The sequence below is a fragment of the Pangasianodon hypophthalmus genome, chromosome 12 (genome assembly GCF_027358585.1).
Source record: "Pangasianodon hypophthalmus isolate fPanHyp1 chromosome 12, fPanHyp1.pri, whole genome shotgun sequence".
Lineage (NCBI taxonomy): Eukaryota > Metazoa > Chordata > Actinopteri > Siluriformes > Pangasiidae > Pangasianodon > Pangasianodon hypophthalmus.
Genome location: NC_069721.1, coordinates 13438596 through 13461149, shown reverse-complemented (window position 1 = coordinate 13461149; position 22554 = coordinate 13438596). Strand labels below are relative to the sequence as shown.

At 40.6% G+C, this 22554-nt stretch overlaps 1 protein-coding gene across 24 annotated transcripts in view; it reads right to left on the bottom strand.

Moving 5' to 3' along the window:
- Positions 1-22554, bottom strand: part of tcf7l2 (transcription factor 7 like 2) — a 75933-nt gene that overhangs the window by 9661 nt on the left and 43718 nt on the right. For 23 of the 24 annotated variants that reach the window (XR_004579175.2, XR_004579176.2, XR_008302905.1 and 20 more), the window contains exons 5-7: positions 4800-4932; positions 3200-3302; positions 2154-2240 (exon numbers count right to left, since the gene is read on the bottom strand). Coding sequence is in view for 21 of the 24 variants with exons in the window: in XM_053238533.1 (XP_053094508.1) it covers positions 2154-2240; positions 3200-3302; positions 4800-4932 (323 nt within the window). In the remaining 3 variants the exon portion in view is untranslated. Of the gene's footprint in view, positions 1-2153; positions 2241-3199; positions 3303-4799; positions 4933-9220; positions 10175-22554 lie in introns of those variants that run through there. The other variant, XM_034309316.2, reaches the window with a different exon arrangement.

The following is a 22554-nucleotide window of genomic DNA, read 5'->3' as shown; positions in this document are numbered from 1 at the left end:
AACGGTCAGTGCTAATGCCATGTCCTGTAGGGGGAAATCTTCACAAAGCCTTCCAACATCTCTCTCTCTCTCAACTTTTGAAACAGACTAAATGATTATTCCTGGCTCTCATTATTTTTTTTCCAGGAGGTGGGGTGACCATGGGGTAGAGTACAGCCGTGCTGCTGCAGTTTTTGACACAAACATGCTAAAGCACTTTTGCTGCACACAGACACGGGACTACCACCTATTAATCTATGCTAATTCAATTATAGATTATCAAAACACATTAGCTCTTCCCCAGCCCAGCTCCAATCCCCTTAGCCCCCATTCACCAGATTCAATTAGGCAGCACTGGAAATAGGATGATCACGATATAAAGGGCTCATTAGGGGGGAATTAGCTGTCACTTAAGACCAGGTCCACTAGAGGCTGGGGAGCGTGCGGCATGCGTGCACACACACACACACACACACCTGAGTGTAGAGATTTAGCAGAGCTCAGCCAGCCGTGGCAGAGTACAAACTGCAGCCCTCCAGAGCCAAAGCTGCTATCCACACACACATACACACACATACACACACACATACACACACACATACACACACACATACACACACACATACACACACATACACACACACATACACACACACATACACACACACGGCCATATGGGACCTCACTGATAACTGGACCTATGGCAGGGTTCTTGCCCTTTTTTTGTGAAAACATTCCAGACCTTTTCGAGTCTTTCTGTTTGGTTTGGGGGTTTTTTTGTATCATGAAAACTTTGATATGCATTAGAGAGGCAGCGTTAATAGCTAAGGACAATGAATTTAGAACCTTGGTGGCTTGAGACTGGGGGAAAAAAAACTATATCCATAAGAATATCCATACTTTGTCCAAATTGTTTTCTGAATTCGATAATTTTTTTCAGGTCTGAAAATGTGTGTCATTAAATTCTCTCCAGACCTGCACAAGAATATGATAAGCAGCACTAAGAACTGTCCTCAGGGTTGGCATGACAACAAAAATATGTATTACATGATATGCATCGCAATATTTAGGTCTGTTAAAAAAGTAAATCCACTTTAAATTTACTCAATAATTAATATAATTCTAAATAACACCTATGATAAAAAAAAAAAATAATAATAATCAAAGTGTATGCAGGTAAATATCCTGAAAATTTTATAGTAATGATACTAATGAGTTCTCCATTAGGCACACAGCTGTATGAGAAGCCTGCGAATGTTGGGTTCTTTCTAAGCACACTAACCCCAGGTCAGGCTTCACAGGAGTTTCACTCACACCGGTTCTCTTCTCATTTCTCTCGCACCCTCTCTCACACTTATCCATCAACGTCCTGTGGCTCAGCAGGGCCAGCCCTGTCAAGCTGTTTTTTCAATCGCACTGCAATTAAATGGGAGTTTGTTGTTGTCTGGAGACAGACTGGGCTTCTCCAAACTATAAACCAGACCTGCCTCTCTACCTTTCAGAGCTCTTTTATCATCATCACCACCATCATCATCACCATCAGTGGTGAGCTGTGGGTGACGTGCAGCAGGATGAGGGAGGGGAAATGGAGAGGTGGGTGGAGGGAGCCATCATAGGAGACAGATTTTCTTTTGCGCCTTTTTCGGTTTTGAACATAAGACATGCGAACAACACCACAATAAGATGATTTGTCATCTGCAGTTAACTCCTCCTTCTACTAAGCATCTGAGAATCCCTGTGGAATGATTGCAGTGACACACACAGCACTATAAATTCTCCCTTGGGTGTGTTTATGTACTCTTAATGGTCCCCACAAATCTCAAAGGCAAAAGCAGTGTGAAAAGCAGCAATCCCCAATCCCTCTACTTCTCAGCAATGCCTTCATTGGCTTATTTAGTTTTCTATCCTGCAGCACTAAAACAGCAGAGAAAACATTCACAGTCTACAGCATTCTGTAATGTGCATCAGGGATAAATGCTCTTCAGGGATCTCATTATAAAATAATAACAATAATTAATATTTGAATAGAGAGCAGCATGCTGGGAACTGGCTTTCTGAGTGCCGAGGCGTGAGCAGCCTCTTCTTAAGGGAAAGGGTTCAGTACGTTTGACGTGTGCTATATCTAAGTCTAGCTAGTATTCACTCCATGTGCGCTTTCCCAGGGCGCAACTCACCTTGACATGGATGCGTTGACAGTGAGGGCAGTTGGGTAGGGGTGTCTAAAACCTCCCGTTGTGATTGGGTAAACCGGTTGACCTTGCCTGGGAAAAGAAGAAAGGGATGAAGGTAAAGCAGGGGATAAAAAAGGGGTGAAAAAAGCTTCTCTCTCCATGCAGACTGCTTTATTCTCATTTGATCATGACAAAAATCTAGGGGATTGCAGAGCGCCGATCAAAGGGAAGCAAACTCCGAACAATTTGAATTCCACAAATCTGATAGGAATAGCTAATTAAATTTCATAACCCTGTGCTTGGTGTCGAACAGAGGCCCCTCTTCCCTGAGCTGGAACTAGGTGTTTTGTTGTGATAATTAAAGACGAAGCACCAGGCCCTTTAATGGAGCCATCACGCTAATTGAGGTCTACACATCCAAAGACAAACAATAATGAATGTAAATTTATACCAAAATAAAGTGCAGCAAATCAAAGGACTGTGGCTGTGCTTGGGGCCTCTCTCGGTATTTAGATCGCAGTGAGAAAACATTAAATTAACAGAGCTTAATTTGTAGCCTTTTGTCATATTAACAAGTGTTGACAAGAGTTACCAGGGGAGAGCCCCCATGTGGAATTGTGGGTAAAATATGGGCAATCACAGTTCATTACTCTAATCGGACAATACAGAGACATGCAAAATAGCATTTGCCACAAAGAAACAACTTAGGGTTCAGGGGAGGAAGAAAGCCACAGTGCATTGATGTGGGTCTCAGAGGTGTTTTACTTTAATGTATAAACTGCATACAGGAAGAGAGCTTTAATCTGACCATGCACAAGTCTTAAACTGCTTTAACACCAAGGTACAAGGTACAGCAGCGGCAGAATTAGCCATGCCAGAGGAAGAGACACAGATTATAGAAATTACTTTAAGCTGTCTACATAAGCTTTTCAATACTATACACTATGACTTCATTACTGAGATTTAATAATGCTGATATAAAGCATCAGAACACACAAAGAAAGCGAGGACATACAGACATAAAAAGAGGAATAAAATGGTGTGCTTACTGTGGTACTAACCATCCTAGCGGATGGGGGATCTGGCCTACAGTGCCAGGAGACAGAGGGTAGTATGGAGATATATCTGGAGGATGTGGAGGCCTAGGGATTCCTGCAAGAACATTTCAGAGAAACAAAAGATGCACACTGTAAAGATATTCATCTCCTTGTCCTGATGTTAGAGGGTTAACATCATTCTTTGGGCATAATAATAACTGTACACAGTAGATATCACTAAAAGGTAAGCAGAGAGAGAGAGAGAGAGAGAGAGAGAGAGAGAGAGAGAGAGAGAGGAGAAGAATAAGTGGTTCTGCTCACACAGAGCCTGCGATAGCACACGTTTTGATCAAAGCCTGTGGAGGCAGTCGCAAAGTGCTGCGCCAAGAAAGACAAGAAGAAAAAACAGCAGTAACCTGTCACTTTTGTCTGGTGAGTCAGAGGGTTAATAATGTGTGATAATTGTGTTTTGGGAAATGCTCTGTGTGCTGAGAGAGACTTGTAAATTAGCATCAGATTTCAGGTCAAACCTCATCTTTTCAGCCACTAGGTGGACCCTGCATATCAGATTCAGAGCAATCTCGCTGTAAAGGAATGGACTTTGAAATACTTCAACATCAAGAACCTCTTAACACACTAATTCTAACTCAGAGGACTGAGGTGTTTCAGGTTTAGGACCTAGATGAGAACATGATCCTGAAAAACCGCAGAAAATCTACAAGTGATCTTATTTAATCAATTACATCTAAATGATTGTGCCTAGGAGTTACATCCAAAAACATGCCAAGCGTTTCAATGTCACAGTAACTAATGCTTACTAATGGAGCCTTCATGGCACCTACGTCTTTAGAGGATCTAGCAATGAATGAAGCTGATTTGTCAGAAGCAATTAAATACGTAAGTAACAGTCATTTCAACATGTGTTAGAGATGCATATGGCTTGTATGAGGCTAAGAAGAAGGAAAGCAGGAGGCTGTAGTACTACAGCACACATGTGAGTTCAGGCAAGGGTCTTAATACAGCTTGTTAATTAATAACAACCTAAACTCAATTAAGCAGCTCTATTAAACTTAACACAGTACATTAAACAGCCTCTTAATCCTTCCTAGCTCTGTGATGAGGATCATCATGAGAGTAAACAGTTACCCCAAAACAAAGCAGAGCATGTTGGATTTGGATAAATAATGCTTGCGCTTTGAAAAACAGAGGTGGTGTTGAAGTTTATTACAGAAACCAGTACTTTATGTGAATATTCAGAAATGGCAAAACTTGTATTTAAAATATTTTTAATCAGAATCAAACTGTGGACAACTGTTTGTTCAGTTCAGAAGAAAGAGCTGTGCCTTCACAGTTTAAGAACATAGGAGTGTATAAGCAGTACTATAAGTCTAGCCCTCTCTCTGACCCATAATGTAAGAGAGGTAAGTCTAGACCATGCTCCTATCTTTCTATAAGCAAACATATTCTTCTCATTATGCTCAGTATACAGGTCTTTGACTACTGGCCTGCACTAGTTGCTTTGAGGATAATGTTAACATGCATTTGAGGTGGGTTTAGTTTTAACAGTGTCACCACTCCAATGGACTGGGTGTGTGTGTGGCTGTTTTCCTACCTGTTTTGGGGTCCACGTCTGTCTGCAGGTGTGGAGGCGGGTTCCCTGGCGTGAAGTGTTCATTGCTGTAGGTGATCAGAGGCGTAAGCGGGTGCACATGGTGAGGGTGCTGTACCACCGGGACCTTATTAGACTACAGAGCGAAAGAAGAAAGAGAAGAGAACAAGGTGTTAAGATGTTTTTAATACGTATAATAATTATAATTGCGCTACAAGTCTGTCAAGAACCAACTAAATGCTAGCTATCAAATCAAGCAAGCTGACTCCACTCCAGCCACAGGCCTGTATTCAGCATAGTGTGGTTTGAAATGAAAAACACTTGTGCTGAGGTGCTGGGCCACAGGATATTGAAACAGACATTTGACACCGAAAAAAGCCCCCAAGGCTGCCGGTTACACTATCCACCCCTCTCACCCACGGCTTTGCCCAAAGCTATCATCACAAGCACAATCAGAGAAACCACCTAATAAACAAAATGGCAGGCAATCCAAACACACTTCAGCAGCAGCCCGCAAGTCTCCTACTTATCTCGCTCTCCCTCTCAGCTCCCCCTTTTCCTGTGGCTCCTACTCAGAGCTCCCTGAACATCCCTGTCCCCCTCCTCCTCCCCTCCTGTTCCTCCAGGCTCTGGTTTTTGGGGAGGGCTTGCTTTATAAAATACTGGGAGGGGAGGTCGAGAAAATCCATTTCTGCGTTGTGGCCAAATTGGTTTTAGCTATGTAATCTGCTCTTTGTGCTCCTAAGTGGCACAGGCCCCATTTTCAATTACCCAAGATTACAGTTGAGCAGAGGGGTGCTGAAGCATAGCCTGGCATTAGCGGATTCCCAGCACACTCTATCTAACCAGATTATGGCTCCGCTGTAGATTAGACAGGCCCCACCGCAGCCTGCACGCGAATTACAGTCTGCCTGCATTTCACCAACAATCCTTCTATTCGTCTTCAGGACACAGCGTGGTGAAGCTAAGCTCTGATGAGGAGCAAGAGGTGATTCAGTAACTATTAAGTCTGTTCTTCTGCTCATCTGCCATAGTTAGGCATGGAAGGGCAGGTAATAACTTGTCATTTTCTCCTCTTATGCCACGACAAGTCAAATCTGGCCCTCAGTGAGATGCTGTGAGCGATGGCGTTGTGTGGGTTGTCACAAAGTAGTTAAACCGCACATGAAACAATGACTGTGACCGCTTGTACAGGCTTTTTGAAAGCGGACACAAGCCATCCTTTTGTTCAGGCTAATCTCTTGGAGTCACTCCCCCCGCATTTAGCCAAGGAGAGACCTTGCATGTCGAAGGTTGACTACAGCTTGGGTCTGAGTGGTTAAAGCATTCAGCTAGGGCCCCCTCAGCTAGGGAACGAGCGAGAGAGCGAGAAAGAAAGAGAGAGGGGCCACATTGAGAACTGGGGGGTGTTCCACTCCACCATATTCCCAATGAAAGATTAATGAACTGAGCAGAGCTGCTGGGAGAAAGAAAAGGGCTCTGGGGACTCATTCAGGGTCCTGAGCACAGCCACGGCTGGGGAGAGAGTTAGTGAAGGAAAGACCAGAGAAAGAAAAAAAAAAGAAAAAAAAAAAAAAAAAAAAAGAATGGTAGGAACGGAGGGGCAACTTGTTAAATTTGGAAATAGAAGGTCTGGGAGTGTTTTATTTTTATTATTAAATCCCATAATCGGAAAATGAGATGTGGTGATGACAGCTGCCAAACACAGCTGATGAGTTTGCCATTGAGGCAGCAATGCCCTGGTCCACCCATCTCCCCATAACCTCCCCCTCCATAATGATGTGAAAGAATGTTGTCAATTCTCCCTGTGCTGAAAGGCTTTAGTAGCCATTTAAATGAGTTCTTTTGTCCAAGGCTCTCCATTGAGAGACAGTTCCAAATGGCTATCCACTGCGGCCACATTCACCCAGAGACAAGCCAAATGATTTACATCACAGTCAGTGCGGGGCTAACAGGCGCCCTTTCAAACACCCCACGTTTAATAGGGAGACATTCCGTTTATCTGGAGCGCTGGCTACAGTTATATTCTCGCCACACAATAACATGGCCCTGAAAACACTACCAGGACAGAGGAGAGCTGAGAACTGGAAGTACACCTCTAAAAAAAAAAATACAAAGCCCAAACAGCTCCTGTGTGACATTAAGTAGGGCAAGATTTAAGATATGTGGACTTGTCCGGATACAGCTCCAATATCCTCATTGAACTTTTATGCAATTTATGCATAACTAAGACATATAAATAAACATAAAAATTACATATAAACAATTATTAAAACATTTCTTTAATGAAATATATATCTCTTTAAATTTTTACTCATTAACGTCTGTTAAAACATCACTGCCTTTGATACCCTTCTTTCACACACACACACACAAAAATAACAAGGCAGGTGGATAAATCAGTTGTCTCATATTATACAATCAGATCCTGCAAACATTCTCTTCTCAGAGGACTATTCAACTCCATTAAATCCTCAGCCTTTAGAAAAGCCCCACTTTAAACTTGGCATATTGACCCCTTCTGCTATTATACGACGGCTTCACACTGTTCCTCCAGACATGGCTAATTGTCTCTAGCAGTTGTAGGGAGTGAAGAAGACCACCTACACACACAGCACACAAACACCACAACAGATTTCTCACAATCCTGCTTCAGGATTGAGACGCACACTAATGTTCTTGTGTGAAAGAAAAGAAATATGGAGGCGTCTTATTTATATCATCTGCAAAGTAAAGTGTTGTGTTCAAGCATTTGTCAGCACCGCCCACAACTAGCATCACTGACAGGGAGAAAACCATCATTAAAAGGTTAACTGGAAATGAAACCAAATGAAATAAATTGCTTTATTTGTCAGACATTGTTTCTGACACCTGCCTAAGAAAGTGCGAGGGTGTTTGGAACCCACTGCTCACTCTTGCCAACGTAATGTGAATGACAGTTCATGCTTGGGGTCGTGACCCCTAGTGGTGGTCCTACAAAGGCCTGGCTGTTTGAATGGAAAGTGTGGAGAGGCCAGTTTGTCACACCCATTTCTCTGGTGCGTCTGTCAAGTCCTGTCACAAGGACGAATATAAAATCCTGACAGAAAGTGTTAGAGGACAAATAACATCTGATATCAGATACTATTCTGGTCAAATAACACTGTTAAATATTCTAAATATCAAAATAATCTTTTGCAGAGCAGTGGATTAGACATGGTGCAGATGTCAAAAGCAGAGGGATGAGGGACAGAGATGTGGACAAAGCACGACAAGCTGTTTGCGCTGCATTTCCACTCAGTGGCACCTTGCACAGCAATTTAAAGCCTAAATGTGAAGGTGGTGACCCTGTGGTCCCCCGGGGGCCGAGGAGCTTCTGCCTGTTTTATGTCATGATCTGATGAGTTGTCAGTAGAGCCTGTGGGCCCTAATGAGCTGTGGTGAGTTTGCGGTTTGGGTTGGGGTTGGGGTTGGGGGGGGCTGACAGCGCTGTGATGGATAGGGGACTCTCAGGCCTGCAAATTCCAGAGCTAGCAGGAAACGCTGCCAGAGACTTGAACTCAAGGAGTGAACATGCCAGTGGCTCGCATCCAAGCACACAGAGGGACACGATGCAGAAAACACACTCATATACATGCCGAGTATGCACATGAGAGTCACATGCACTCTATAACCGAGTGGGAGTATGAGAAATGTGTTAAGAACAGGATATAAAATCAGTTATCAAAACGCAATTCCTGAAGTTTGCAAGCAGTCGCATAGCTTTTTGGGTCAAAGACCAGACACAACATAAAAGTTCTCTTATAATTAAGGGCCTCAATGTCTGCTGTCCATTGCACATTTATGATAAAAAAAAAAAAGTAAATTGTTCATCAGTTATTAAAGCTGGCTCTTTACTAATATTTCTGTTAAGATGTCTTAGGATTAGTTTCTTCTAATTTCTTCAAGCTAGATTTTACAACTAATATCAAATTAGAAAAATTTTATTTTCTTTGAAATATGGAGACTAATAAAAAAGGACCAGCATTATATTTAAGATGAATTAAAATTATGACTGAATGAAGATATTGGGGATTATGGGAATTTGCATTCAACATTTGATAGCTGCACAGATACATTTAGCTTTAATAATTACTGCTGAGAGAATTTATCAGTTATTAATGAATAAATATAATTATAAATAGAAAACATAATAATCAATCCATTTGTCTCATGAGAGCCACATTTTTGCACATTTATGTTACACAACTCCAATAAACGCAATGGTACATACACGTACCCTAGGATTCAAAAAACAGTCAGTTCCTCCCCCATGTCACACACACACACACACACACACACACACACACACACACACACACACACACACACACACAAGCATCCCTCAGAAATGGTCTAAATGATCCTAAAATAAGTACTAAACCTCCAGAACGAGGAGTACTCACCCAGGCAGTGAGAGTGAGCGGCCAGCAGCGGGCCTGCTGGAGCAGAGAGAGGCTGGAGGGCAGCGTTGCTCTCTTCCCAGCCCCTTCATCCAGCCCCAACGCCAGGCCTTCCCTCAGGTTCATAACCACGGCCCCCTCCCCTCTACAACTTCGCTCCGTTGCTACAGCCAGCAACAAACTGCACGCCTCCTTTTCTTCCTCCCTTTTCTTCCCGTTTTTTCTTTTTCAGCCCTGTTTTCTGCCCCAGAACTACTTTTGTGTTTAAGTGGACGCATGGGTGTTCCCTCACCAAATAGGCAACTTCACCAACGCGCTATATTGCCAAGGATGATATTTAGCATCGAGGAGGGCGGGAAGCGGGTCTCAGGATGCCCGGTCAGGCCCGTACTCCTCAGACTCATCACACATCTCTCTCCATCTTCACACGTCTCAGCTCAACTCAGCCCATTCCGCTTTAACGGCCAGCCTGGCTCGCTCCTCAAGCAAACTTTCAAATGGTTAGAAAAAAAAAAAAAGAAAGAAAGAAAGAAAAAAAAAATCATATGAAAGCATGGGAGCAAAAAAGAAAATGCCTGTGTGAGTTTACGCCACTGCAGAGAAATCTTCCCACCAGCGAAAAAACTTCTTAAAAAACCTACAAATTGTAAAAAAAAAAAAAGAAAAAAAAAAAAGAAAAAAAAAAGAAATTTTTAAGTTCTTACTTTGTGTGTGTGTAAGCGGTATGTGTTTGTGTGTGGGCTCTAAACTGCCTCCAGGATGCCCAAAATCCAGCAGCTTGAAAAGCCTCGGCTACAACAAGGCAAAGTGAGCAAGGCGAGCGAAGGAGACAAAGAAGAGTGAGAGAGAGAAAAAAAAGCAGGAGAAAAGAAGACACAACAACATCCACAAGGAGAGGGCAAGATCAGCAAAGTGGCATACAGTCACTTAACAGTGTAATTCTGACACTCGTCGTGTGTGTGTGTGTGTGTGTGTGTGTGTGTGTGAGGATGGAAAAAAAAAAGGGGGGGGGGGGGGGGGGGGGTTAGAGCAGAGAAAGGTATTTGTCTCCACTTTGACACAGACATGGGTTCTTGCTTCTCCCTCCTTTATAAATGGGAAGAAGAGAATAAAGAAGATCCTGTGCTTAACTCCTGCTGACCTCTCCAGGCCTAAAAGCTGAACACACAAGGCCATGGCCTCAAGTGCACCGACCACATTTCCTCCTTTATCCTCCACCACACACACTCGTTTGAAACTTTATTGTGCTGGAATAATTACTGTAAATATGCAGCGGCTGCAGTGTGCACTTTCCTCCACGCAGGACCGTGACCGTGGCTCCACAAGAGCAGCACACGCTGGCGTTTCTACATCCTCACACACCACTACATCACACCTTATTCCTTCCTTTTAACACACTTAAAAATCTAAAAATCTAAAAAAAAAAAAAGTGTAAATACCTGCAGGCACAATTATTCAAGAAATTAATATGAAAAAAAAATTACAAATAATATAAAATTTTTTATATATATATATATATATATATAGAGAGAGAGAGAGAGAGAGACTCTGTGAATATATATATTTATATATATAATATATACAACATTTAAAAACTGAAATATCCCAATGTATCAATCATTTTAATAATTGTCCTCTATTCTCAGAAAAAAAAGATCACAGGGAAATATAAAGAGGAGAAAATGTACTTCAATGGAAAGTGAGTACTACAATATTTTAAGCTACTAAAATTTGCTCTTTTGTGTCACTTGCTGTCCAGCTCTCGGCTAGCGTTTGGCGGCCGTCCTGAGGCCTTTAATGCCCGAGCTGAGTCCTGGGAAAGTCTCACAGACGCTGCACACAAAAGCAGCAGGCTGCAGTGTGACAAGTGAAAGAACAGCAGCAGCGTGGCAGCTAATTGCCTTCAATCCTTTTCTCCATTCAACCGCCTGACACTCGCACACACACCTTCATCATACTCGCCGTTTCTACAGCAAACTGGCAGCCTGACCGCTACTGACCATCAGCCCACAATCACCCACCTCTTTTACACACTGTAAATGATTACAAATAATATAATTGCAAATCCAAATAAAATCCCAAGATTTACAGCATGCGATTTAGGTTCGAATGCAGAAATACACAATTAACAAGTTAAGTTGTATAATATTCATAACACGACAACAACAACAACAACATAATAATAATAAACATTTTTTAACATTTATTTTCATAAACCCAATTTTCCCGTATAAATTAGTATATAATTTAAATGTATTCAAAATAATGTAAACATATTTTCACACTTCACACATAATTCTAGAAATATAATAATTGAATGTTTTATACTATTTATAATCATTACTGGCAATTCTATAATACATTTTAGTATGTAATCAAACATAACAAAAAACAAACATTATTTCATAGGTAATATATTATATAATATTTCATATATAATAGCAATTTATTATTTCCACTATAGCTCTTAAAATATTACATTTATTACAAATTGAATGTAATGAAACTGTCAATAATATATCTGCAAATAATAACTGAAATATAAGTGCTAATAAATGTATTAAAACATATTTGGAAAAAAAGTTTTTTTTTTCTGAAAAGATTTAATATCTTGAAATATTTTAGCACCATTCTTGTCTTTATAAAAAGCTGGATGAATGCGCCTGACAGGACAATCAAACAGAGCAGCCGTTCATTATAGAATATTGTCAAGCTGTCACTATCAACTTAAGTGATATAAATGGCTAAATATCAATGACAACGAAAATGAGAAAAATAACTGCCAGGTGAAAAAATGGGAAAATTAATCAAATGAAAGGTATCATTTAGAATAAGTAGAAAACTACATATAAAAATAAAGTCTTACCATTTAAAAAAGCTCTATATGGGATGGGGTCCTGATGCTGCTTGGTTCCTGGTTAAAACAAGCATGCTGACACTCGCCCGAGCGCTTTGACTACAACATGCACCTCACCATGTCATCTGCTAATCCACTGGAGGGCAGCACCTCATCTGCAGCAGCCCGGCAGCCCTGATCTCCTCCATCCGATAACACAACACACTCCGATATACAGCATTCCCACTCGCCCGGCCGCGTCCTGAACCCGTTACAGCGCGGGAACCTGCACCTTCAGCCCCGGAGCTACACTCAGCTGCCGGCTCACGCTACTGAAACTGTTCCCTCGCTCCCTCAAGCGCTCTCTGGGAGAGGCGAAGATCCCTCTCTCTCTTCCCCTCGCTCATCTTCATATCTCCTTTAATAAGCCCTTTTGTGTCCATCTCTCTTTTTCTGCTATGTTGAAAGAACAACAAAAAAAAAAAGACAGAGGAAAAGAGAGAGGGGCTCTCCTGGTTTCCGCAGCTCGCCGAGCATAACGCTACTCGAGCCTCTTCTATAGGAGTTGCCCTAACTTGGCTAAACTCAAGCAGCAGGGTGTCCCTCGTCATGTCATTAATCCCTAACGCCACACTCCATTCACAGCAGCAGGAAAAATAAAACACAAAAGCAGGGAAAAAAGGAGCACAGAAAAAGTCAGAGCGAGTAATCCGATGTGACTCGGAGCGGCTGGATGCGGACACTTCGCCACGTCGCCCCGCGCTCCCGCTCGCCGCACCACGCACAAAGTTTGATGTGGGGACACAAGCCATCAGAAACGGATAAAAAAGACAAACTGACATTTATCAACAAAAGAGTTCTGCACATGGAAGCTAAGCTTTTCAACTTGCAAGCGAGTCCCAGTAATCTTTAAAGACAACACGGCAAAAAAAAAAACACCGAACCATAAAGTCAAACCGCCAAAACAGCCCAAAATCAACAGCAATAAATGCTAAAAACTGACAACTAAAACGAGCCGCGCTGATTTCTGGAAGATGAGCAATAGGAAAATTAAGCACGGCCAACTGATGGCTGGAAGTGAGGAAGCCCACTCTTAAAGCCGTGATCCGACCAAACGCCGTGCCACCGCTGTGAGCCTTTTAACCATAGCAGAAAAAAAATCACCATTGATCTTCAAATGGCGATAATTGAAAAGATCAAAAAGATTAAACAAAAACTGAGAATGTGCTGACTTACCATGTTACGTTCCTTTTTTGTTGAAACTTTTCGTTTAAAAAAAGAAAAATATTTGCTCAAAGATGCAGCATCGGAGGTGTCAAATTTTCGCAGTGGTCTCTTGATCGTATTACTTCCGCAGCCCTGCCTTCCAATGCGTCTGAACTTTTTCCCTTTCTCTTTTATTTCGTTTGTGCTACCTAGCCTTTTTTTGTTTAAGACTTTAAAAGCTTTCAGCTCAGTAAACCAGCACAAATTATCTTGCCGCCTTGCGCAGCTCTGATGCTTTGGCCGCTAACTTTGGAAGGCCCTTTACTACTGCATCAAAATTAGCATTGTCAAAGCAGTTAATGAATATTAATATTGTATTTGTCATTGGAGCTGGCCCGTTGCTGAACTCCAAGTCATCCATCAGGGACAAGATTAAGCACACAATTATTTCTGACTGACAGGGACTAAATCTGCCTGATTTTTTTCTTCTTTCAACATTTTAAAGAAAAAGACTATCATTTTTAGGCACCACTCAGAAGATAATAAACCCGTTTAATAGACTTTTATTGAGTCAACATTTTTTTTTTGTATGTGAAGGAGAATATAGGCAGAAATAAAATACAAAATACTGTTCTATCATTCTGGGTATTTTTGATAAGCACATAAAAAAACAGTTTGAACACATTCCTAACACATCTAAAATTAGATTCCTTGTAACCTTAAAGGGCTGCAATTTAATTTCACAGACAAGATTTTTTAAACATTACAAATGACTCCATTCAGGGGAAATCAGCGAGCAAATCACACGATGAACATGAAAGAATCGGATGAACCGCTCGATAAATGGTTATGAAATAATTATGAAAAAAGATGGAGCATAAATCTCAAACGGCAGGCCTGATTTTTCTCCTCTGGAGTGTTTCGTTGTGATCGTCCTGGACCACACAGAGTGCGCTAAACCAAAGCGCACACACTTTCCTCACCTCGAACACAAGCCCAAATTCACACACTCTTCACGCACTGTCGCACATGCAGCTACTAACACAAATTTATCATCATTTCAAAAAAATATCATCAAAAAATCCAAAAACCTCCATAACTGAAATGCAGTTAAAAACAGATTTTGCAAGCATTCTACAATAAATGACTTCATTAAGAACATCTTACCTTGGACAGTGCCTTAGATAAATTAGTCAGGTAATGTGCCATTTAATCCAGCTCAATTTCTGTTGTGCGCTCCATCAGTAAGAGCAAACGCACGCAGTCGAAACACACACAGCAACACACAAATATTACAGCTGTGTTTTTGACATTAGAATAAGACCAAGATTAAGTAAGTTTAAGATCAGCGAATGAAGCCTACGATCGAGTGTTTTTGGACTTCGACTCGAGTCTTCTGGCGGCTTTCGCCCACATCATCAGAAGCCCTATCAAAAACAATCCTCTTTCTAAAATCGGAATAATTTTTTTCCCTCTTTACTCTGAAAAATAGGCGAATAAACAGTGGAATGAAAAGACGCAGACGGGGGACTGAGAAATGACAGATGCGACGGCTCTAATGCTATCGGAGCGGTGAATCGGTACGGGCGCGGGTCAAGCTGTGGCTTCACCTTAGAGCTCCGTGCTCCTGCTGACCACCCCGTTGCTCCCCTAATACCATTAGCACCCTCAGATGAACACACTAAATTGGGCTTTTGTTCTGGTGGAGCTGCTACGAGGCCGCCGGCTCAGGTTTACCAATACAACCACCAAAAACGAGAAAAGCCGCTTAGGAGCTGCTTTCAGGTCTTCTGTGCTGTTTTCTTTTACATTCAAACATTGTCGATCATGAGAGCTACGCATTCTGGATTTTTTTTGGTCCCGTTTTGAATTTAAATCTTCTGAACACAATTTGGAATTTCAAATTTGAGAAAAAAAAACAAAAAAAAAAAAAACAAAACACAATATGTGCTTTATTTAATGCTAAAAAAATTAAAATGTTAAATATAAAATTTGAGGAATTTTGCAGAAATGCTTTTATATTGTGTAATTGTGCAGATACACTGAAATGTTTAGTGCTCAATAGAGAAAACGATTATATTAAAATATAGAAAATATACCAATAATAACTTATTATTAATTCATTTTATAATTATCATTACACACACAGACACATTATATATATATATATATATATATATATATATATACACACACACACACACACACAATTTATAAATTATAAAATTAATTAATTATAAATTATTATTGGTATTTTATAATATAAAAATCTATCTATCTATCTATCTATCTATCTATCTATGTTGAAATTTGTTACACTTTTCACATAAAATCAATTAATTTAACAATTAATTTTTAATGTTAATTGCATATTATTACTTTACACAATAACTGGCAAAAATATACATCTTACAGATCTTAAATCAATATAAGCAGGAAGCCCAGAGAAAAAAAAATATAGAAAATTCAGAAATACAAGCCACTCTATAAAAAAAAGCCTTAAAAATTCTGTGTTGAATCAGTGTCAAGTAAAGAAGTGCGAGCTGAGATGAAAAGATGCCGCCTGTTAATGTGCACTGAGCGCGGCAGAAATAGATGCGATGTGCGCGCGCGAGTGTGTGCGATCATTTGTGTGTGTGCGTGTGTGTGTGTGTGTGTGAAGAGGATGGAGGAGAGGCTGAGAGGTGCGAGTGAGTTGCTGCTGGCACAGCATGATCACATCAGCACTAGTATCAAATTAACTCTCCAACTTTGAAACTTATTGATCTGCTATTAAGACACTAGTGAACTTGATGAAGTGAGTGCTGTAGGTGACTCGGGGACTTCAAAGTCTTGCACAAGCCACATAAAACAAGCTGCTTTGATTCCTTTCTCACTTCAGAGCTGGAGAGGGAGCATTAAAAGAAGCCCCGATTCCTCTCCTCGGCCTTCCATTCCACCGGTCCCTGAGCCGAGCTCCGGCTTCAGCCTGAACGGCTTTTCTCCTCCACTTCCAGAACCACAGCCACAGCACCATACAGCCGCCGAATTTACACCTACTGTGCATTAAGCAAACCTCAGAAACAGCATGCAAAACTCAAACATCCCTCCAACGCACAGCTCCACGGCAGCAGAAATAAAACACACACACACGACTAGGAGCTTCGACACCAATCTAAAAATGTCAGCATTCAAATTCAAGAAGTGTAAAAATTCAGTTCTCTGTGCATAATACACTAAAGCAATGAGAAGAAGAATAGTGAATCATAAGGATAAAAATGCATGATAAATCTTGTCATTAAGCCCTCTCCTGTGCCACTGGGTGGAGACACAAGAAAAGAGAACCAAATAATTTCACCCAATCATCATCTATAACTCCCAAATGATATTAATTATAAAAAAAATAAAAACAAATAAAACAGTAATTTTATATATGCATTTTATATATTGCATATATAATAATCTCTACATATAAAAATATCCTTTTGCACCTAAAATGCAAACTGCCTTTCTGCCTATTTGCCTTTCACCTCCCTGCTAAATGGATTTCAACAAGCGCTTTTGTAAACAGAGGAGGTAAAAGAGCTCAAGTTTACACACAAGGTTTCATCTAGCCTACAGGGGTTTGCTAAAATAAATATTAAATATTAACAACTAAATTAATCATTGAGAGGACACTGCCTGTGCTCGGGCTTCAAATCTCAAGAGGAGTGTGCCATGGCACCGAGTGTAAGTGCTAAGCTGTGTGTGTGTGTAATTAACAAGCCTAAACAGATGACAAATAGGAGACAGTTAAACATTTACTGTGTGTTTCTCTTTCCCCCTTCACACTAATTTATTTAGTTATGAATGGAATCAAAGAGGGGGTGTTAAGCACTTAACAGGAGACAGGAGATGAGAGTGTGTTTAAACACCACGCTGGAACATGACAGTCTGCATGCAGCAGAATGAGAAATTGTTTCGACATGTCTCCCACTCTTTTTTTTTTAAATACAGATGCAGAACATGTTAATTATAATTTTCGGTATTTTTTTCTGCAAGTTAATGTAGAATAAAATAAAATACTAACATCATATAGCACTTAATTTTTATAACATTTAATGAAATAGGTATGTTGCTCTTATTTTCTGTGCTCTGCTGCAGAGAATCAGTGTCAGTCCTCTGCACTACAGGAATAGTACAGCGAAAGAGAAAGAGAAGGAACAATGCCTCCAGCACACACGTCATATTTAACCCACTTGCAATATCGAACTAAAAGTTATCACTTCCATCGTGGAGGGAAAAAACATATAGTGCACTGATGGGAGAGGCAGGAGCTGAGGAAGAAGGAGAAGCCAACGAGGTAAAAAAAAAAGAGCCCAGTGCCACAAGCATATAGAACAACTTTCACCAATTAGTGAGGAGGGGGAGAGAGAAAGAGGGAGAGAGAGAGAGAGAGCTGCCGCGGCAACGCCGCTCAAAGAGCCTGGGCCTCACGGCAAACCTGTCATGCCGGCTGGATTGATCAACAGGCCCGCCATTTCTAATGGCATGCTGTCATGAAGCCGCAGCTATTGGGAGCCACCTGCCTCACTGCTTGTAGACAGCAAAGTGTGTGTGTGTGTGTGTGTGTATGGTATGGGGTGTGCAGCTGGGTCTATATGTTGAAGGCTCTGCTATGGGGCATTTGGGCCATGTAACCCTGCCCTATCTTTAACCAGCAGTGTGAGGATGAGCTGATTTTCTCCTCTGAGCTTCCCGCTTTATCAGCCCTCAGGTGCCCATGTGTGACACGTTCAACAATACTGCTGAAACACAACACACCAGCTACAGCAAGACACACACACTCACTGCTGAAATATTCAGATGAAAGACAGACAGAGGGTTTTGAGCTTTACACTTGGTATTAGAAACAAATGAATGCCATGTTTTATGCAAAAAAATTTTAAAAATCTTTACAAAATAATAACTGGTAATAAATACTAATATTAATGAATATTAAAAGAAACTATTATTATTATTATTATTATTTCAGAACTTTACCTGTGCTTATATTTGTATTAAAATGCATTTAGCAAATGCAAAGATAATTCTACTAATGCTTAATACTTTCTATTAATGTAAGCAAGCAAGCTAATTTGGTTTTAAATAGTCCTTCAAACAAAAACATAACAGTAGTAATAATAATAACAATAATAATAATATCTGCTTTATCGTATACATGCAATGGATTTACTGCAAGTACTAAAAGTAGTTTTAGCTCTTCAAAACCAATGACAACTTTCAAAAAATTAATAAATATCCTAAAACATAAACATTTGCCCTTCTGCTACATGCATGTACATGTATAATTGTAAGTTGAACTTGAATAAAAACCAATATAACTTCCAATAAAACAATAACTTATATGTCCTTCATTCTTCCTCTGAAGGCCACCAGAGCGCTGCCATGCTAACGATTAAAAGTCAACTGAAAGTTACAGAACTTTCGAGTTCAAGGTGGTGCTACTCATTTGGAGTGTATGTCACGTACAGGTAACCTTTTTATCGCGTCTGCCTCTGGTCTCATCAGTCGATGAAATTCTCTGCCCGCGGCAGTGGCTTAGCCGAGGGACACCAACCAATAGAAAAATATTTCATTGTGTTAGCATTTCAAATGGCGGGCGGAGGGCGGGTGGTGTGTTTGGGAGAAGAAGAAGCGCTAACCGATAGCTGCTAGTGGAATTAATTGGCTATTCCGAGAATAATGTCCCTTACTCTGGATTCTCGGAGGGCCAAGCGCCGGTGGAGTCCACTTTTTTCGGTGTCTTCAAAAAGAAGACCGCTTGGGGGTACTGGCTGTATTAGGGTTTTAGCTCATTCCCCTAAAGGCCGGCAAAAAATAATCAGAAGCACTGAACCAAACTCGGCTAATCCACAGCCTAATTAAAAACACAGAACCCCATTACACCGAGCCATATTGCCAATCAACAAATACATATTTGCGGGAAAAATTCTTCAAATTTAGCGCCACATGATTATATTGAAATGGTGTAATTGTGCTGCAAAAAAAGTTCATCAGAAACTTAAACCTGAGTAACGCATGATATCTGAGAGCAACGGCTTTATCTTGGATTTCAGCCAGCGTTCGATAAATGGCTAAAGATGGCGCTACCATGGAGGTGCTTCAATCCTTTTATTCAAGGGGATTTGAGTCTGAGCTCTGTTCCACATCACCCAAACACATGCAATGACCCTAACTGATATTGGTGCATCTCTTAGACATATCTTAATCTAACCTTTTGAAAGCTCTACGGCTTTTCAAACTCAAAACAGCATTAAGAATGAGCATTGTTTGAAGCAGGAGAGTAGCCCTGGGAGATGAGTCCTTCGAATTGTCTGGCCTGGTGCAGGGCAGGAGCCCTCTAGACACACAGCTGCTTATAGACACCTAGCAGAACCTCCACAAAGAAAGAAGAAACCAACCAAACCGCATAAAAATATCGAAAAGAAAGGGTGAATTTTTCCAAAAAAAGTTCTTCCAAATTTATTTTGCATTAAGTCTGTCGGGCTAAATGCATGGTGGGTGTCAATTTCATCCCATGGAAAGATGGACAGGCAAATTCGTTATACGCCTTTCGCTTGCTCATTGTACATTCCGTCAACGCAGTCAATCTTATTAACTTCCGCGCTGGTTCACACATGACATTTTCTTCAATTTTCTCGCCGACATCAAAAACATCAATTAGCAGCTCGAAAATAGGAAGGAGCGAATGACAGAGTCCGATAACGCTGACTTATTTGAAGCCGAGGGTAAATCTATTCTCCAGTTTCTGAATGTGTTCATTACAATTTGCAGTTTCAAAGAAGACCTCCAAATAGCAAAGAAATTAAATTTATCTTCGAGAAATGTCCAGAAACTGCGTTTTTTTTTTTTTTTTTTAAATCCCATGTCTGTGTCTTGGCCTCAATGGGAAACACAAAAGCGGACAGACGCTGCATTTATTATAACAGATCTTAACTCCGGCAGAACTTGAAGCCATAGACCACAACATTAAGACCATGAACAAAAGAATACAATAGATCTGAATTTTTTATTGTGAAATATATGGTCTCATATAAATTTAAGCTAAATTGTGGTATAATTTACCACATGTATATTGTGTGTTAAAATTATAGCATCTGTTATTAGGTTAGTTGAAAATAAGGTCAGTGTGACTTAAGATATATCACACATGATATATCACAAATGATTTACTCAACTCGACTGTTTGTGCATCCATAAATCCTGCAGAAATAATAATATAGACCTACATATTTAAAATCCAGACGTTGTAACAATAAATCAAAATGAAGAACAACCTCTACAACATACAGACTGGTCATTTTGTGTTGTTCTTTTCCATAATATCACAAATTGCACATAAATAGAGACATGTGATGAATGCACTGCTCTCGTCTGTGTATGTAACTCAATAAAGCTCTGATAGCGACCTTTAAGTAAAAGGCTATTTTTTGCTGATAGTCTAACACTGTAACTCAGCTTCCGAGTGCTTAAGTTACATCTCTATGGGAGTGAACAAAAGCAACTTCAGTGGCTATGGAGAGACACTGTGGTGGAATAAACGTGAGAGGAATGAGAGGATCACGTTCCCCTGGCCCATTGATTTCTGATCTTTTGACATTATTTAGTTGCTTTTTATTTTCTCGGCTGTCCGTTGTTCTGCTCGTCACCAGCGACAGCGATGTCCAAACAAGCGACGGTTGGGATATCTACTATCTGTCAGAGGAGCGGGGCTCTTCCCGGCACTGAACTAGTGGAGAGCACTGACACAGTGCCGAGAACTGGCGGGATGAAAATATCACTTGTTATAATGGGGGCTAATCAGATTTCGGATGCCATTTACTTTCTAGTGGAGGGTGTCACAGAGCAGGAGCGATGTAACCAATCCACTCCCCGTGATCATCCACGTCCAACGTCTGCCTGCCCCGCTCAGCTCACAGGTGAAGAGTTGCTGTTCAAGGTGTGTAGCATCTCCTGATTGCTGAGCCAGTAGAGGTAAAACAGAACAAAACATGAAGAGATGCATTTCTAATGCCGGAGGCAGACAAAACCTCAACACTGATCTTTTTCCATTATTCTGAGATTTGATCTTCCTCAGCATTCACTCTGCGAGTCCTTTAGATTAGATCACCGTGAACACTGGCTCTATTTTTCTCAGTGTAATTATTTTGATGCGGTTGGCATACACTGACTATTTCTCAGATGAAAAACATAGACGTGTACATGCACACACACAAACACACACATACAAGTATGCACAGACCCACATCAATTATTTTTAAAATCTCTGAATGCCATTAACCCATTAAATGATTTTATTAAAAAGCCATGATGAATGTTGGGGGGGTAAAACATCAGACTGTTTTAGGTCAAACCACAGCTATTATTATCCTATCTCTAAATAAACAAATGGTGACAGTAATCTCCTCTGGCCTGACACTAATGGACTTTCAATAAGGTAGGAAAACTAGGAGGGGTGCAGGGTGACCGGGGAATGCTTTTCACGTCCTGTGTCCGCTTTCAGGCTCTCACTCTAGAAGACACAACACAGGCTCTCTCAGGGTGATGACCCGAAAATACAACTTCACGCTCATGCCAACAGATCCTCGTTTTATTTGAATCACATTTTTGCCATTTATGAATGCAGCAAAAATGCTAATAATAATGTCCATTTAGGCATCGCATAAATTACAACACAAAGAACCGCACCCTGTCATTTAAATTAAATGTATACTTACAGTAGCGGTGCATATCTTATTAAGCGATTAAAAGCATTGTATAACGTTCTGTCTAATTCTTTTCCTAATGCACAAACATCTTATTCTCATTCCAATTTCAGTTAGGCCGTGTCACTTTATCTCTCCCCTCCACATCTACCTTTGCAGTTAATTTTAGTGTTTGGGATTTACAAATTTGCTCTTTCATGTCCTATGTTGGCAGATAAGTCTCTGCTCCTGGCCATGAAAGCAGCTTTTTAATGAGCTAAGCTGAGGTTAATTGCTTCGCCAAGATCCCAAAGTCATGTGTCTCAATATGAAATTAAGCCATTTCCCGGAGTTTCCCTGACTCATTTAATTAAAAACACTTCAGTCCAATTTTCATTTCCCACAGAGCAGTAAACTACGACTGGGATCTCATTTGTTTTTTAGTGAACATAAATATTTTGTTTGCAGCAATTAAGCGTAAAACGCCTCATATTTTCTAGCCTCAGTGATGATGTGTACAGCTGCAGACATTAGTGAAGGAAACTACTGCAGCAAACAAGATGGTTACAGTGAAAGCTTGAACTGGATTT